This window comes from Phoca vitulina, unplaced genomic scaffold (assembly GCF_004348235.1).
Source record: "Phoca vitulina isolate PV1807 unplaced genomic scaffold, GSC_HSeal_1.0 scaffold65, whole genome shotgun sequence".
NCBI classification, from domain to species: domain Eukaryota; kingdom Metazoa; phylum Chordata; class Mammalia; order Carnivora; family Phocidae; genus Phoca; species Phoca vitulina.
Genome location: NW_022589768.1, coordinates 11632101 through 11650622, shown reverse-complemented (window position 1 = coordinate 11650622; position 18522 = coordinate 11632101). Strand labels below are relative to the sequence as shown.

The 18522-nt window shown below is 36.7% G+C and overlaps 1 protein-coding gene across 9 annotated transcripts in view; it reads right to left on the bottom strand.

Annotated features, from left to right (window-relative positions):
- The window catches only part of CHD2 (chromodomain helicase DNA binding protein 2), a 134696-nt gene that overhangs the window by 108118 nt on the left and 8056 nt on the right, over nt 1-18522 (bottom strand). For 4 of the 9 annotated variants that reach the window (XM_032391984.1, XM_032391986.1, XM_032391992.1 and 1 more), the window contains 3 exons: nt 17558-17627; nt 9342-12490; nt 5099-8999 (listed from right to left, as the gene is read on the bottom strand). In XM_032391984.1, coding sequence (XP_032247875.1) covers nt 5099-5199 — 101 coding nt within the window. In that variant the 5' untranslated portion in view covers nt 5200-8999; nt 9342-12490; nt 17558-17627. The other 5 variants (XM_032391985.1, XM_032391990.1, XM_032391987.1 and 2 more) reach the window with 5 other exon arrangements.

Sequence of the window (18522 nt, the reverse complement as noted above, 5' to 3'; positions counted from 1 at the left end):
ATATAAAGGAACTTGTTCTAACAAGTTCCAGGCTCACAGTAGGCTCTATAAATGACAGTTATTGTGTCTTTCCAAAGCAAACAACTTAGTTTTCATTGAAATATCTCTCACAATTATCTTGTCCATTGGTTTGGTATGTTACTGAAATGCAAAATTACCAGCGAAACCAGCATAAACAAATTTGAGAAGTAACTACAAATCCTTGTTATGCATACAACTCCAGTGAAGGAACACAATGGGATGGGTATAAAAGAGCTCAGCAGGATGGAGGACCACCCACAGCCTTTCAAAGGAAGAGAGCTCGGTGACAGTTAATTTGGGGAGTTGGCTAACCAGAAGGAGGGCACTAGCATTTCTGCTACACTAACCCTCACATTAAATAATATACACATTAAAAAAAAAAAAACCTTAAAATTTAGTGCCTGTCACAAAGCAGTCAAAAGAGTGTAAATCTACTCCAGTATTTTCCCATAAAATTCTTACCACATGCTGTTTTCCTTTTTGATAAAATCCAAACTGAAGGATAACCAGCGTTATGGGTACTGATGAACTTAGAAATAAGCCATACAAATGCCATTCTCTGAGGTTTATTATCATATTCTGTTCCTTTTTTTTTTTTTATGCTGGTGACAATTCACAACCCACCAACTCTAAATAACTGCTCCACAGCAGAGCCCACCTCCACTGCTTTAGACAGTTACCAGCATCAGCTGGAGGGAAAGGGGATTCTGAATAGAATGTAATTGCATTCAAAGTCAATTCTGGAATCCAAACTTTTAGAAGGATCTAACAAGGGCTAAGTGGAGAATTATAGTAAGAAAGTGACAGCACTAGAATTTAAAGCACGTAGGACAAGAATTCGAAAATCTTGGGGTCGAAAGCTTCCATCAGCACACCACTACTGCAGGACCAGGCATGACCTTTAATGCAGAAACCGTTCCTCCTCCATCACACACAACAACCCTTAACAGCACCCCACCCACTTTCGCTTCCAGACCTCCAAAGGCAAGCTGCTAGTAAAACTGCCCTAAAGGGGCACAGAGACACGCAACAGGAACATCAAGGGTTAGAAAAGAATCCAACAAGAGTGCTCTGTCAAAGATTCAAACCCATGCAAACATGTGGAAACACATGCACATTTAAAATGCATGTAGAGCTTTGGAAAATTAACTCAATCCTAAGGAGCTGGGCTGCACTGGAGTATTCTTTAAAGATTTTATTTATTTGAGAGAGTGAGTGAGAGTGCGCGTGTGTGAAAGAGAGAGAGCACAGAAGGAGAGGGAGAAGCAGACTCCCCACTGAGCAGAGAGCCCCATGCGGGGCCGTATCCCAGGACCCTGAGATCATGACCGGAGCCAAAGGCAGACGCTTAACCGACTGAGCCACCCAGGCGCCCCTGGACTGGAGTATTTTTAAGATGCCCTCCAGGGTCTGCTATAGGAACAAGTAATAGAACTCAAATCACTCACAAACCAAAAGGAAAGGGAATGAAGAAAGTTAAGAAAACCAACAACACAGAAATCTTAAACCTAGACTACAGTTCTAGCAGAATAAAACTGGACTTTGGGCATTATGCTAAGTCAAATATATGGTGCTATGGTGCGGGTGCATTACTAAAAAGCAAGCCACAGCCGACTGGACATTGGTTATAAATATTACTGCAGTTACATCTATATCCAAACAGCACTGCTCCTTGGATTCCTTATTCACTCTTGCACAGCTTGAGAGGGGAAATGAGGCAGAGGGAAAATCAGGGCAATAATCACTCGCTCCAGAAGGGGGTAAAAGGTACCTACTCAGTGTGACTGCCAAGAGTTGGGCTGTGACTCACACAAGAAGCTGTTCTGGTCCAGAAAGAATCATACACTCCCTTCAAAAGGCTGGCTTTCTCAGAAGGAAATTCTAAGAGAGGATTAACTAAAAACACACCCAAGGTTTCAACTAACTAAAAGGGGACTTGCCTTCATTTTAGAATGATTTAGACAGATTCCTGTATCAGCTGGAGAGAAAGGGGCCTAAATTAGGCCTAAACGAGCTCTTGTGGGAGGCCAGGACACCAAACTCACTCTCAGGGACAATCTGGGTCTTAACAAGGAATTTAGTTCAAGAGGGGGAAGAAAGTAAGATAAAGCATTGGAAGTAAAATATTACTCATGGCTTACATTTAAAGAGCACTTTGAATTAACAGGCTCTTTGCTAATAAGCACTCTATAGACATTACTTAACTTCATAACCCAGTGAAGATTATCATTATCCACATTTTTAAGTGAGAAACCCACAAGTCCAAACAGTGAGTACTTCACAGGCCTAAACTGGGAAAAAAATTTTCAGGATCCAGGTAAACATTGCACTGGTGTGTATTAGGTATACAGCTCTTGCCAGGTATGGAAGTTAACAGTTAAACACATCACAAGTAACAAAATAACTCATTAAATTGAATCCAAAGTATAAAATCAGGACCATCCTTAGAATGATGCCTTAGCCAAGGCTCATCTGCACCATTTCCCCAAACTAAGGGAACTCTCCAGTAAAGGGAGTTTAAAGTACTTTTCATTATGGAATATAATCCAGATGATGTCACTGAATTAACCAAAAAAGGTGACCCTAGCCAAATGTCTTAACAATAAAATACTAAACAGGAACTGTTTCAAAATGTACCGTGAAAGGCTTCCACACATCTAGGTTCTCCATGATTTATTTCACAAAGCAAAGGCTCATTCCCCACCTCATAAGCTGCACTCCAACTTTTTCTAAAAGTCTCTGTCCCCAGGCTTGCCCTACCAATTAAAGTTTAAACTGTTTCAGGGGAAAGGTCATAGCAGACCTATAAATAACGTGTTCCAACACTGTACTAAGTTACTTATTACAAAATAAACATACAATAAACCTTAAGTCTAGGAATTTGATGGTATTTGGTATTTGATGGGTATTTGATGATTGAGTCAACTTTTCGTTCTGGCTTTATACTAATAACGCTAAAGCTCCAAAGCAATAGCAATCTTGCTAAGGTATAAATCTGAATTCAATGCCGGGGCAGGCTAGAAGACAGGAGACAATTGCTCACCTATAACAACAAGCATAATTTGGCAGCATAGCTTATTTCTGTACTAAATAATTCTTAGGTGATTTAAAAAAAAAAACTTTCGTCACTAATGTGACCCCCACCCCTCAAGAAAGCCAACGGAGTTCTAAGGTTTGCAGAAAGAACCTAACAGTCCTTAATAAACAACAACAACAAAAAAGGCTCATAAACAAAAAATTTACTAGGTGTCACACAGAGCAGTCACTCAATTTTTGTCAGGAACAAGTTTTTATAGGAGAAAGTATGGGGACTTTGGAAATCCCAGGGGCCTCAAGAAGTTATCTCACAATTTTAAGGATTTGCTGTAGGAGGGAAGGGAGAGGAGTAAATTAATTATAAAGTCTGTGAAAGGTGTCCGGGGGTGGGGGGCTTAGTCAGTTGAGCATCTGACTTTTGATTTCGGCTCAAGTCATGATCTCAGGTTTGTGAGATGGAGCCTTGCGCTAAGTGTGGAGCCTGCTTAAGATTCTCTCTCTCCTCTCCATCTGCCCCTCCCCCTGCACGCTATCTCTCAAAAAAATAAAAAATAAAATGTTTCAGATACTGTCAGATAAAAGTCAACAAAACTTCCAGATTCACCTCTCAAACAATAACCTGCTAAAACTTTCACAAAATTCTTCATCAAATACTGTTTGATCACGTTCCCGTGAGGACTTAATCTTTACAGATGTTAATTTCCAAGGTGCCAAATATCAATTGGAAACTAGGTTTTAAAAAGCCAAAGAAAAGACAGATTAAATCAACACTTTTCTTGCCATTTCATGCCATTCTGCACACAGAAGGAAAAGGCACAGAAGTCTAAATGAAAAGCCTGCTTACTCTGGTTCTTTAAAAAGTTCACTGGCTCCAAGGGACATGCAAACAGTTCATAAATTGCTGTTATCATAATATGCACTTTAACGCACATAGTAATGGTATCTATATTTTGGGCTAAAAAATCTTCAACAGAGTAGTTTTTATCCTGGAACATGAATGCAATGCCACTTAATTCTTAACCTAGTTTTTAGGAATTTAAAGACATCTAGTAAATAATAAAAATTTAATACAACCAACCAGAATTCAATCTCAATACACAGAAAGAAACTTCGTTCTTGCTGCTTTAAATGCACTTCTGGAGTTTGAAGTTCCAGTTAATGGTCAAGTTCTACAAGTATTTACTGCTAAGGCTAATTCTTTTATATATAATTTATACCTGAGCATGTAATTTAAAAATCTCTTATCAAATCTTTGATGAACCAAGTCTATAAAACAAATAAAAATCCAGTTTCACCTAAAGTTTCCATGAACTATTCAAAGAATTCTTCCTAAAGAATCAAGACTAAGTGAACCTACAAAACCTACCATAACAGTGAATTTTACCTTTTTTAAACTTTATTCAGAGATGCCCAGGTAAACCTTTCTACCTACAATCGACACCTCTCTTGAAGTTAACATATTTTACTCAGTAAGAAACATCTAAAATATGGCCAATTACCTGACAACTGTTACTGCTAAAAAATACTCCAATAGCATAGAGGGGGGGGAAAAAAAACACACCTTTTTGTCAGGGTACAGTAGGAAAACATAATACAGCCTTTTCTTCACACTTAAATTCATTACTTGTGACTGAATAATGAAATCATCATTGCTAAACTAGGATTATTTTTTTTAAAAAAGAAATCCTTGCCAAGGGTTTCCCAGTAAGACAGACCATGAGCATAACCACAGCATTTTAACAAGTTTACCAGGACCGAATTAAAATTTCCAGGATCGGGGATCTCACAGATTTCCCAAGGTTCTTCCAAGTGATTCACTCCACTATCAACCAAGTTTTGGGGAGTCACGGTTCCTTAACAAAGTGCTATTAACACTTAAAAGGAGTTGTTTTCTAACACTTGTATGCATAGTAATGGGTGCCTAATGCTGTATTGTTGTTCTTTTAAAGTTAACTTAATATTTATAGTTAAGTGAAAACTCCTACGCTCTTTTCGAATCATCCCGTAATCTTAAGAAATAAATCACTTTGCACATACTGACCTGAGTTTTCCTCCATCAAATGCCAACTGAGAAAATGTATGGTACCAAGTAAAAATGCACGGGGACAAGTTCAAATAATCTTCCCTTTGTTTATGAGCCATGATTAGACAACAGCTGTAATACCCGTTAGGACGTCTCACTTTAAACAAAAATATCTCCTCTGACAGTGAAAAGGTTTTGGTCAATGATTAAGCTTACTAATCTCTTCACACTGAACAGAAAAAAAAGAAGAAAAAAAAAAAAAAAGACTCGCTAGGATATGAGAAAGGAAAGCGAAAAAAATGTAAAAACTGGCAGGTTTTCGATTTGAAGGTTTCCGATTAGCGCCTTTTACTTTCTCCAAAAGTAGAAGCCGCTCCTGAGAGGAACACCCTTCCGAGGGATGGGAAAAGGAATACACGCTGCAGGGTGTGGACGGCTAGAAGGAAGGGCGCAGAGGACTGCCAGAGGCGAAATCGGTCGGGAAGAGGCCGCCCACCGGAAAGTCCCAGCCGGAGCTCCGCTCCCTTCCCCTTTCTACCCCCCGCCCCCCAAAGCTGCTGGCTCGCTAGACGAAGAGGAAGCACCCTGGTTGCGCACGCAGCCCAACGTCACTGCGTTCGCTCCTCCCAGGAGCGAGACGATGCGCCTGACGTAGCGGGGCGGGGCCTGCCGGAGGCCGCCGCTGTTGACCCGCTGTTACCAAGCGTGCGCACAGCCAATCAGCAGCAGGCGCCGGCGCCGGCGCCGGCCGGCCTTTGAACTCGGCACGGCAACTTCCTGCTGTTTGGCGAGTACACAGTGCAATGCAGTATGTCTGTCAGCGCTGCGGCACAAAGGAACAGCCATTTTGTGACTGAGCTGGACCTGCACCAAGATGCCAGGGGCTCACAGAGCTGCTGCCTGCGCTAACTACCGAGCTGCCCTTTATTTTAGCACCAGAGAACCAAAAAAGGGGAGGCTGGCGGGGGGGCGGGGGGAGTAGTTTTGATATTTCAAGTTTCCATTCGATTTTCAATCTTCTCAAAAGTCCTGATTCTTAAGAATTATCAGCATCATAAAATGGCTGCCACTTAAAAACTGCCTGTTCAGTCCACAAGCAACTGCATTATGCCATTTCTAATTAGCCCCAGGCTTTCAGAATAACTGCTAAAAGCTGATTAAAAAGCAGAAGATTTTGCCCGCACCGCAGGTTGTCAAAATAATCTGGTTCAAAGGCAGACGATTTAGAGATAAATTTAATAAACTGTCTCAGTTCTTTAGGTAAAACTGCAAACGCAGCGTCCTAGAACACACAGAACTCTTTGTGTGCACAGTTCCATTCACATTCCCTTCTCTCCTGTCTCCATTCTTTATTACTGAAGTTACCCCCAAACTGCCCAATTATTTAGGTAAGAAGTGTGTGGCATACGGTTCTATATATGTCCTTCACTAAAACTTTGTTTTAAATATTTAGAAACTTTACAGATATATCAAGAATTTTAAAATCATATTTTTGAAAGTGAACTTTTTAATCTTCAGGAATCACGGTATACAACATGTAACATTTAAAGCATTAACAAAAGAAGACAGGAATAACAAACTTTATATAATAACTATAGTCATTGCTTTATTTCCAAAAACAGTGAAGTATCAGGTTTACCTAAACTTGCACTCAAGCCTTTCAGATCCTAAACTAATTCTCAGAACAGAGTTTACTTGACCTGCAAACTCCTCCCTTCCTCTCTTGTGGCTCAGGCTGCAAAAGTGGTTTTTGTAGTATTCCCTAAGCACTAGATTTTGTGCCATAGAAACTAGGTCCTTTACGAAGAAATTCTGATAGATTAAGGACCAAGTACTAGTACCTGAAGTCTCCTGAACTTTAGCTTCCTAAAAATAACAATCTACCACAATAAACACCACTAGCATGCCATTAAGCTTTCCAATTTTAAAAGGAAGTGATGTCATAATTATGTACATGTATTAAGGTATGCAATTTCAGATAACTAATTTAAAACTCCATCTTCAAGGAGTCTCTCAGTTTTTTTGAACATTCATCAGGTATGTGAAACTACTTGACAAAATGCATTTAAAAGTACAGTACATGCTTCCTTGTTAAGCTGTAACCCCACTGCCAATAAGTAAATGCATGACAACTTCCAAATAGTTTTCTAGGAGAGTAAATTATTAAAAAAAAAATAGCAACACTGCTTAATTTTTGAAATTAGAAGGCAGTCTCATCAATGATGTTAACCACAAACCTTGCATAAGAAAGCCAAAACCTAGGTGAGACTATGCAAATCATACATACTCAAGGGACTAACAATTTTAGGTACTGAATCTTTAATAATTTGTCAAATACACCTGAGGATTCCTATTTCTTCAAATTGCCGTTACTTTTCAGAAAAATCAGCTTAGGATTAGTGCAGAAGTTTTCTGTCCTAAATCAAACCTAGATAATTACATGGGCAATTCAGTTCAAGAGACAGCAGTCCAAACTGTATGACAACTCAATTTACAAAAGAATTTGGAAAGGTATTTTTAAAAGCAAGGGTTGAAATATATTAGTATAATAAAACAAACTTCAACATTTGTAATAAACCAGTTCAAAACTTTCAAATTCAATGAATCTAATAAGTATATTACTTCTATAAAATTATAAAAGTAAAAGCAAAACTGGGGGGGAAACTCACATAACCAATGACATCCTTAACTGTAAGATGTAAAATTCATAACAATTTATAAGAACACACATCAAGAAACGCATTCATATGTACTTTTAAAAAATTAATATACAGCTCATACAACAAAACGTCTAAGAGGCTTTATTACTTAGTCACTAATAAAATACTCCAACAAATGTGAAACAAATCGTGATCTAAACAAACAGTATATTTGTAAGCTTCAGAAGATAAAGCATTCCAGGCGGCTCTGTCAAAATAAATCAATAAATTTAAAGCTGCTACAACTAAAATGCAAGAATAAGATACTACACATCTACCAACCAGAAAGCACTGTCTGAATATAAGCATATAAATGCAAACCTTAAAATACTTTAAATGCAAAATATACAAATATAATCACAGTAACAAACACAAAAGAGAAGTATATTAAGAGTATTCCAGGATTTCTGTGATCACAGGTTTGATTTCATAAATGCAGGAACTGTAACCATGGTGTAAAGGTTTTGATAAATCTTATCAAAATTTCCTAAAATGTCAAGAGTATCAAAAGAAATATAGAGTCAAGTAAAAACATAAACTGAGAGGCATCAGTCAAAGGGTCCTTTTTGCAATTTCATTTTAAAATGCACATTTTTTCATTCATATAACTTTCTCAAACGTCTATTTACTATAATTTACTACCACAAGGCTCCTCTATGGCCTTCAGTTACAAGTTTGGGTATCCTAGATTCTTCAAAGAAAAAATTTGCCTTGTATGTAAAATGGTGCAATGCAGCAATGGCTAAACCGACAAGGTCATTTTTCTACAGCACAAAAACCTAAAAACTGAAATTTATTAACAGAAAAACTGTAGTTTACAGGAAAGGCCCCTTTGAATAAAGGTACCTTACCTTTTGACTGCTGTAAGAGGCCTTAAGTCACAACTCAACTTTCATAAATTGCTACCAAAAAATTAGGGTGTGGCATATTAGCAATCTCAAGGTCACGCTTTAAAAAAACGAATCCAAATTAGTAAAATACTTAAAATAAAACAGACAGCTTTCCCTGTCTGTCAAGGTAAACGATGTAAGCTGAGGTTTCCCCCCCCAAAAAAAAAGAAAAAAGGAAGAAAGTTGATAGCTCATACCTCGATGCATTGCTGTGTAGCGAACTGTCCTCCTCTTGGCTTTTGTCCTTATTTCTCATCATCTTTTAATTCTTAAATATTTAGGGGGAGGGGGAATCTGTGTTTGCTTTGAAGTCCTGTGCCCAGGTATTTACTGTCAAAAGTTGAAAGAAAGGTAAGGTCCCAGCTTCTATCGATGGTTTTTATTATCAGGAACAAAGTCCTGACGATGTAACGATATTGTTATAATACAACAGCGGTAAGCACCAAAAAACAAAATATTTCTATTTTTTCCTTAAAAAAAAACAAAAACGGACAAACCGAACAGGGGGAATCATCACTATCAATAAGGAAAGTTTCTCAAAGTAACACACTGGATACAAATAACAATCTCTGTATCTTATTGCGTCATCCAGGAATTTCTCATATTTACAGAAAATAAAGCAAACTTATACATCTAAATCTTTAAAATAATCACTAACGATCATGGACTTACCTGATCCATGTAGTAGGTCCAAAGCGAGAGTCCTATTCTAGTAGTAGAAAAATATCAGATCCCAAATAATTAAAAATAAAAACAAAATTCTCCGTTACAAAAACGAAAAATAAATACAATAATCCTCCAATATGTTAACTGGTCAAAAAAATAAAGCAACAATTAATACTAAAACGGGTCCGGAAGAAAAAAAACCTCATTAGGAGAGCGCACAAAAATGGAGGTGCGCCATGGCTTCTAAGCTGGAAAAAACAACGACCTGGGCTCTCAGTACGGCTGCTTCTTTCCAACAAGGCACGAAAAGAAAGCTCCTAAAAGCTGCTTTTCTCCCTTAAAAAGGCTCGAATCGACCCCAGTAAGTCACTAGGAGAGGCAGGGGGCTGCGGGGGCCCCCTGAGGCTGCCCGAAAGTTAGGGAAAGTTGCGTAAAGTGAGGCGAAGGCAGGGAGCAGAGCGCGCTCTCTCTAAGGCACAGCCGCCATCTAGAGCCTCCTTCCCAGCTCTGAGAGCTCTGCCTTTGATTGACACTCTCTACATTTACCCCACAACTCAGGTGATGTACCATAGACCCACCCCTTCATCTCCACCAAAAAAAAAAAAAAAAAGAAAAGAAAGAAAAAAAAAGATCCTCCATCCCAGGGAGCCTGAGGACCCCTACCCCCACACCTCCCTGCCCCTCCAGACCACCCCATCAAGGGGAGGAGGGAGGGTTTCTTAACCCCCTCTGGCTCAAGCACCCTTTTTAAGCCAGAGAGAAATGTAATTTGTTCCTTTTGTCTAAAGATCTGCTAAATATTTCAGTCCTTGAGCTAAAATAACTTCCTCTCTGGACAGGAAGTGGTGTTTTATCAAGCCATTTTGAAAGAGGGATAATTCTTAGAGAATATAGAGCTGAAGTAAAGTATTAATCTTTTATAAAATTAACCCCCCATGGGTAAAATGGTTTCTAAATAAAAGCAAAACCTCAATTTCATAAATTAAATTCAAGTCTTGCCTTCTTTATGAAGCCTAAAAATTATCTAAAGACAAAGTTTAAGGGGGAATTTTCCATCCCAACTGGGAAAAAAGGGGTACAACTCAACAGCGCCTCCCTAGTGTTCAGTTGCATTACAGCAAAAATTAATGCAACTAGCTTTTATCCAAGAATCTCAATTTTTCTTTAAACCTTAATAAAATTCTCTAACCCATTATATATAACCTTGCAAACTTCACCAAAAAATCCTCATAACCACAATATATTTACTTCACACGGAGTCAGGCAAAACAAAGATCTTAAATTCAAGAGCATGGAACTACTATGGGCACCCTTAAATAACAAACCCAAGAAACTCCACCTCCAAACCAACACAACACATATATCCCAACCATTCCCTTTTATTTCAAATCAAATTCTAAATACATACACCCATTTCGAGAATGGCAAATTAATAACAATTGGTCCTATCTGATGGCAAGTTATCAAAATAATGTCATAGGGCAAATTCTCCTAAATACCAAAACCATGAGATCTTTGGAAACAAAATGACCACTAATGCCAAAAACAAATAATTTAACACATTTCTCTCAACAAGCACCCCAGAAAACATTCACACATCCAAAAAACTCAACTTTCCTCACTTAACATCATAGTATGCCAGTACAATGTCCTCCCCTCACTGAAGAAATCCATTTTAGATTTATACCTAACAAAAGCAACAATGTTGCATCTAAGTAGTAAAAATCCATAATCAAAACCTAGTTTCAATTCTGTACTTTCTACAAAACATAAATTTTCTACCAAAATCAAAATCCAAAATTCCACTTTTGATTAATACAGACCAACCACCTCAAATCAGTCAATGAGAACAAATATTGCATATGTATTGATCAGAGATGTGTGCACTATGGTATTTGACATTAATCACACAAAATGATTATTTCTCACCAAAAGAAAAAAAAATTCAAGCTGAACTCTTCCTTGTTATCTGCATAATGGGAAAATATAATCAACAAGTCATTTGGTCCATCAAAATGAAGCCTACCCTACCTTTATAAGTTACTAAAACTGGTATTAATTATCAATAAATGGAACAGCAGCATTCACCTAGAATTCAAACAATAATCTATGACACAGCATGATCTATTTATTCTAAATTCCTAAACAGATTAAGAAAAATACAAGATAAAAGCCCTATTTCATATTTATTTAAAATGTATTATAGACATGATTGCCACCAAAATTTTAAGTCCCTTTATGAATACCCTAAGGACACTTCCATATAAATCCAACCTCTTCCCTGATATTAACCATTAAAACAACAGGAGGCATCAATTTAAATGTTCAGATGAATATTCTACTATAAGACATAGTATTAAAAAGCACAGGTAAAAGAGACCTTTTCCATCAACACAAAATAACCCATAAAAATATTTCATAACTCATCCTGAATTTTGAGGCAAAAGGCATTTTGTTTTATAAGCTCATTACAATCTCATGGCAAATTAAAGTTCCTGTTATTACCCCTTGGTAAGTTATTTTCCAAGATGTTTCAAGAAAGCACAAAATAGCATTTCAATCAAACCACCATCTCTTAATGCACAAATAAATTTCCACAACTTTGTGAAAAAAGACAAATCTTATTCAACCAAGTAAAACATCTTCCAGCACACCATTTCCATTTTACCAGCTTTATTCGGTACATTTTACTGCTGGGGAACTGTAAAGGTCAAAGTGTTAAGGCAGTAACTGAACATTTAATGAAACTTCAGCTTCAAAAAAAAAAAGCCCAAACTGAGAAATTTTAAAGTGTTAGAAATTTTATTAAAGTTAACATTCCACAAAATCATACTAATACAAGTCAAACTGCAAAAACTTCCAGGCATACAAACTAACATCTGTGTTAATGTGCCATCTTTCTTCTCCAAATGTCAAAAATGTACTTGTTTTAGTGATACAAAAAGTCTTTAGAAAGTCAAATCCACTGTCCATTTGTGCTGGGTAAGAAACCTATGTCTTCATTTCATGAAATCCATGTTAAAAGAACCCTGTCTTGGTTGTTTATTATCACAGCACTCTTGTATTAATCCATTTTCCTCAATTCCCCATAGTGGACTGCCATCTTGTTTTCTCAGTGGTAGGGTCCATTTGAGACTCTTCAAGCTGACTGGGTGCTTGATGAAAACATTAAAAGAAAAAAATGCTGTTGGAATACCAATAATCTTACTCCTTCAAACAGAGAACATCCACCCACCTTGAAGATACTCTTACCATACACAAAGTTTTAATTTTGTAACAGCTTTAAACTATGAAACTGTAGTATATTAAAATTGTATGCACTGCACACACTTCTCAAGGAGAATCATGGCAAGACCGCAAACTAGTAACAAAGTTCTTCTACTGTCACAGATACATATGTAACTATAGAAAAGTGGCAGTGAATAGTCAAATTTTACATACTTAATGTTGTTACACTGTCAATATGGTAAGTAAAAACAAAAATTCAAATTCAAAATCCTGGAAAGCTAAATTACACCAACACTATGGATTCTAAATCTCAATGCAGAAAACTTTCCAAGCTTCTTCAAATAAAACTAATTATGGAAAAGAATTTTGAGATTAAGGGGAAAAAAAAAAACACACACCAAAGCAGTGGGTAACAGCATAGTTTTCCAATTCAACAGATGTTAATTAATTTTGCTTAGATAACACAAAGGGCCAATAGAGATACCACCATCTTCAGCTACTTATTTGAGAATACAGGAAATATGTAGCAACTAGGAAAAAAAATGATCAAAAATGCAAAATACCTACCTGGCCTACATGCTATGCAAAATACCTACCTGGCCATAAATTGCTATCAGATTTCAAATTAAATACAAGTAAAATACTCCTGTTGCCAAAATATCAAATGTTACTAATAGAGAAACAAATCCATTACTTAAATAATTTGAACTAAAGGGATTAAGTGGGAAGCCAGGATATTCTATTAAATAAATGATCCTGATCCATCATGAGCAAACATAATTGCAAAAATAAGTTTTAACTCTGGTCTTCTCTACCAATTTTGCAGCTCTCAAACTAAATTTGTAGACATAAAGTCTGGGTGACTAGGAGATTATTAAATATAAGGCATTTTTGCTCTTCAAGTAGTTAAATCTTATCTCCTAAACTATAATTAGGATTTGTTGTCTACATATACAAAATAAATATCTAACTTAGTAAACTACTTGATAACCAAGAGATACTGCCACTCATATTAAAATACGACTAAAAATGAGTGTCACAACATCAGTAATAAACATCAAATGCAAGATATTTCTCCTTAACATACTTTCCTGATTTCTCTCCACCCTAAAATAAGAACTCATTCATTCTTCATATCAATAAAGTATCTTCATTCCCTAAAACTAAGGGATATATATTTCTATGTATAAGTATAAAAATAAAAATACCATCATTTTTCTTGCACTGTTTATTATAATTTCTCCCCAATCTCTATCGTTACAATGCAAGATCAAGCTCTAAATGAAGTTGGGGATGTAAACACAATTATGGATCAATGACACTAATGTATTGATAACAAGCTGTAATTATTTCAATGGCTAGAGGTGCAATTTATTGTTCAGTACATTAAATGATAAACTCAATGCTTTATATTCTTTTGCCACAGGACAAGAGATAAAATTTATCCAGGATATTGAAATTTCCTTTTAAAATCATTATTTTAATTTCAAAAGAAAACCTAATGACATTAAAATCATTCTAAAATTAATAAAATGCAATAGTTTGTGTGACAGTAGAGATTAGAAAATACTAGTATACTGATCATTCTAGTAACATGTTTAAGGTGACTAAAAAAAGAAAACAAATGCTACAAGAGCAGACAACTCTTGTGACATTAAAAAGTCATGTCAGTCTTGCACTCCTACAAAGCCAATGAAAAGCAAAAAGTGAGAATTTTGTTAATAGGCAAAAGTGCTCAGTCAAGCATCAAAATACCTTAAAAAACCAATGAGGGATTTGTGAGTAACATTTATTTTCATGGAATTCCAAATTCTTGAAAAAACTAAATTTGCAAATAAGCAAATTTATGTTACAAAATAAAAAAGAAAGTAGGCATGAGTTCTGTGAGCCTGGATATTTTCTTAGTAACAAAATCCAGTTCTTCATGTGTAAAATAGAAACAGTAGTACCTACCTCATGTGGCAGTAGTGAGAATTAAATTAGTACATTTATAGCTTTTACATTACCTGGCATATAGAAAGACCCCAATAAATGTTATTTAGCTATTATTCCCATATAACAATAACCAAAGTACATGGAGATCTACAAACTAAACTTACTACTCAAAATAATTTACATTCCAGTAGCAACAAGACCTCTGAAAAATCCATTGGATAAATTGGGTCAATTATTTAAAGACACTTTCTGCTTTAAAGAGAATTTAATCTTGCATTAAAATAAGATCAGTACAGAAAACTGAGTAGGGTTCAGATATCAAAGCCCTACTATACATCTCTCCAGTAACTTGTGAATTACTGCAGACATACAGAAAAGATGATGGTTTGATCTAGAATTCCATCATCAAACAGACCTAGATCTTTTGTGTATTTTACATAGAGGCTTCAAGCTTATTCTATGAGCAGGTAGGAGAATTTTTCCACTCTGCTGTTCATAGTTTAGATCTCCTTTTTAAAGAAAATTGTTTGTTCTAATCAAATTCCCGAAAGCAAAAGTAAAGGTTTCTATAAAAGGTACTAACAGCTATCTCTTAAAATCCCTAAATATTGTACATCCAGAAATTTATGATCATAAAATTGAGCAAGGAGGTCTCCTCTTTAAATTCTAATTCAGTAAATTTGCTCCAAAATCACTGGATGTTGTAAAATAAAGTTAGCTGAAATGCAAGCAAGTGAAGTTGTCAGTTGAAATGCGATTCATTACTGAATTTGGTTTACGAGGGGCTCCCCTAAAATAAGCATAAGCAATCTCCTTACCTCTACTTCCCAGCAACTCCCATTTTTAATAGCAACAAAAAATGTGGGGGACAAGGAGGAGTACAAGGAAAAAGAAATGATTAATGATTCTTAATTTTAAAAGTAGATATCTCTAGGGGCGCCTGGGTGGCTCAGTCGTTAAGCGTCTGCCTTCAGCTCAGGTCATGATCCCAGGGTCTGGGATTGAGCCCCACATCGGGCTCCCTGCTCCAGGGGAAGCCTGCTTCTCCCTCTCCCACTCCCCCTGCTTGTGTTCCCTCTCTCGCTGTGTCTCTCTCTGTCAAATAAATAAAATCTTTAAAAAAAAAAAAAAGTGGATGGCTCTAATAATGCCACAATAAATTAATGTTAACTTATATCACTTTAAAACTCAAATAGTTACTGCAAAACCAAAGGGACAAAAGAGTATAAAAGAACGATGAGGGGCAGAAACTGATCCTTCCCATCATGTAATTAAGATTCTTGGTGCTTATGACTTGATTTCAGTCTTCTTTGTGCTGGTCTTTAAATTTGGAAACATTTAATAGTGAACTCACACAGGTTGTCTTATTACCAAAAGTAGCTTGAATCCTCAACAGGATTACAATATATTAGTAAGTCTGGGTCCTAAATACAGTGGGTATAAAAACTAACTACAAAGTTATTTGAAAAACACCAGCCAACCGTTGATCTCTCAGAGAATAAGATCAATTATGGTAACTAAGAAAAAGAATCATCTAAGGTTTTACAATCAAATGAAATCTTCCCCACTGTCCCTATATTAGTTTAATATCAGACAACATGTACATGTTGAGACTGAAAGTTGTAGTTTCTTATCCCTTTTTCCTCTTTACTGAGTCAAAGTTTTACATACTAAAAATAGATAATGCATTAAAATTTCTATTTTAATAATGAATTTAACTTTTGTTTTCCAATTAGACCTAAACTACTAGTTAACAAATAATGTTTAACAGAAATGATACACCATAAATCAAGTATTTATTGAGCATCCACTATGTGCCAGGCAATTAATCTCTTTAAAATGAGACATGAGATCAATAATTGTACATTAGGAAAGTTTTCATCTCTGCCCTCACTATCCCCATCAAAACCTAACAAAAGGGCGCCTGGGTGGCTCAGTTGGTTAAGCGACTGCCTTCGGCTCAGGTCATGATCCTGGAGTCCCCGGATCGAGTCCCGCATCGGGCTCCCTGCTCAGCAGGGAGTCTGCTTCTCCCTCTGACCCTCCCCCCTCTCATGTGCTCTCTCTCGCTCTCTCTCTCTCTCAAATAAATAAATAAAATCTTTAAAAAAAAAAAAACCTAACAAAAAAACCCAGAACTTCACCTTTTGCAGGATCTAGTAGCCATTATACAATGGAAGTTTAAGTACTAATTAGAAGCAAAGTTATCATCTAAAAATCTACATTCCCAAATGTGATTCAAAAATATTTATGAAACAGCTAGGATGTAATAATCATACCTAAAAAGTTCTGTCAATAATAAATAAATCCTTTGGAGAATTCATCCAAATTCATTTCTACTCTCTTCCCACTTCTTCTCATGTTGGGGGTTAGAATAACTATTCCACAGTAGTAGTAACCAAGTCTTCTAAAATCAAAGCATAACCTCAGTGTGAATAGAACTTTTTGTTGGGCCTTCAGGTGTAAGGAAATTTCAGAATTACTTTATTTCTTAAAATTGTTACATTGAAATCCATTAAAAAGTATGTTCTATTACCAAAAGAAAACCCAAAGGCTCCTGAGTTCTACATAGGAAGGATTAAGTTGACGCAAGCGATGGCTCTAGGACAAGGACAGGTAAGCTTTCTCTACAGAACAAGGTAGTAAATACTTCAGGGTTTGCGACCATTAGCTACAACTACTCTCAACTCTGCAGCTGTAGTGGGAAAGGAAACACAGACAATGTGTAAATAAAAGAGCATAGCTGTGTTCCAATAAAACTTTATTTACAAACATAGGGGGGAGTTCACCAACACCCAGATCTAGGGTGAAATGCTGGAAGTAGGTTCAAATGTAGGTTACTTTGCATTCTGTCAGAGAGTTTAAGAAAGAAAATAACAGGTTGGAGTAAACAAAATTTCAATCAACTTCACACACACCTAACCAGGTTTTTCTTTTTTGTACTGCTTTGAGCTTCATTAAATCCCTTTATGTTTCTACAACTCTGACTCAATTATTCAAATTTCCAGTCATTGAAAATTTAAAAACATGATTAAACATGAAAATTAAATAAAACTTACTAAATGCTTCCACCAACATCTACTACGTTGTACAGGCCCTTTAGAGAATTCAGTCTCTGGATTCACATTTCTGCAGGAAAAAGAATATAATTTTATGCATAGAAAAAGATAAAAAGAGACTACTAAAATGCCATGATTTATTCCAAAACTTCAAAATAAGGATCATCCACCAGAAGACCAAGACATGTATGTATTTATGAACAATGCAGTCCAAGCAGAAGTTAAGTTCTTAACCCCGAGGATTTTAAATCTGGCTGTGTAAGAGGCTCACCTGTAGAATAAGTTACTATAAAAACCATGCATAAGTCTCAGTCCCCAAGAACTCCAACAGAGTAGATAAAATCTGGTCTCCCTAGATTTAATGCACAATCAAAACAATCAAGGTGTAGAACTAGTTGTTCAACAGAGCCCAACATCACTTTTTTTTTTTTAAGACTTTATTTGAGAGAGAGAGAGCACAAGCAGGGGGAGCTGCAGAGGGAGAGGGAGAAGCAGGCTCCCCACTGAGCAGGGAGCCCAATGTGGGGCTCCATCCCAGGACCCTGGGATCATGACCTGAGCCAAAGGCAGCCACTTAACCGACTGAGCCACCCAGGCGCCACTCCAACATCACTTCTTAACAGTACAGAATTATCTTAATTTCTGGTCGTTCATCTAATCCACTTTCAAGACTTTTTTTTTTTAATTTATTTGAGGGAGATAGCAAGAAGAGAGCGTAAGTGGGGAGGAGAGGGAGAAGGTGGCTCCCCACTGAGCAGGGAACCCCATGTGCTCAATCCGAGGACCCTGAGATCATGACCTGAGCCGAGGGCAGCCACTTAACCAACTGAGCCACCCAAGTACCACCCCCCACTTTCAAGACTTCTAAAGGAAAACTTCCATTACCCACTTGCAGGGCCATGTTTCTCACTCATTATTATCCATCATATTATTTCACATCATGCACTTTAATCCAACTATTTTAA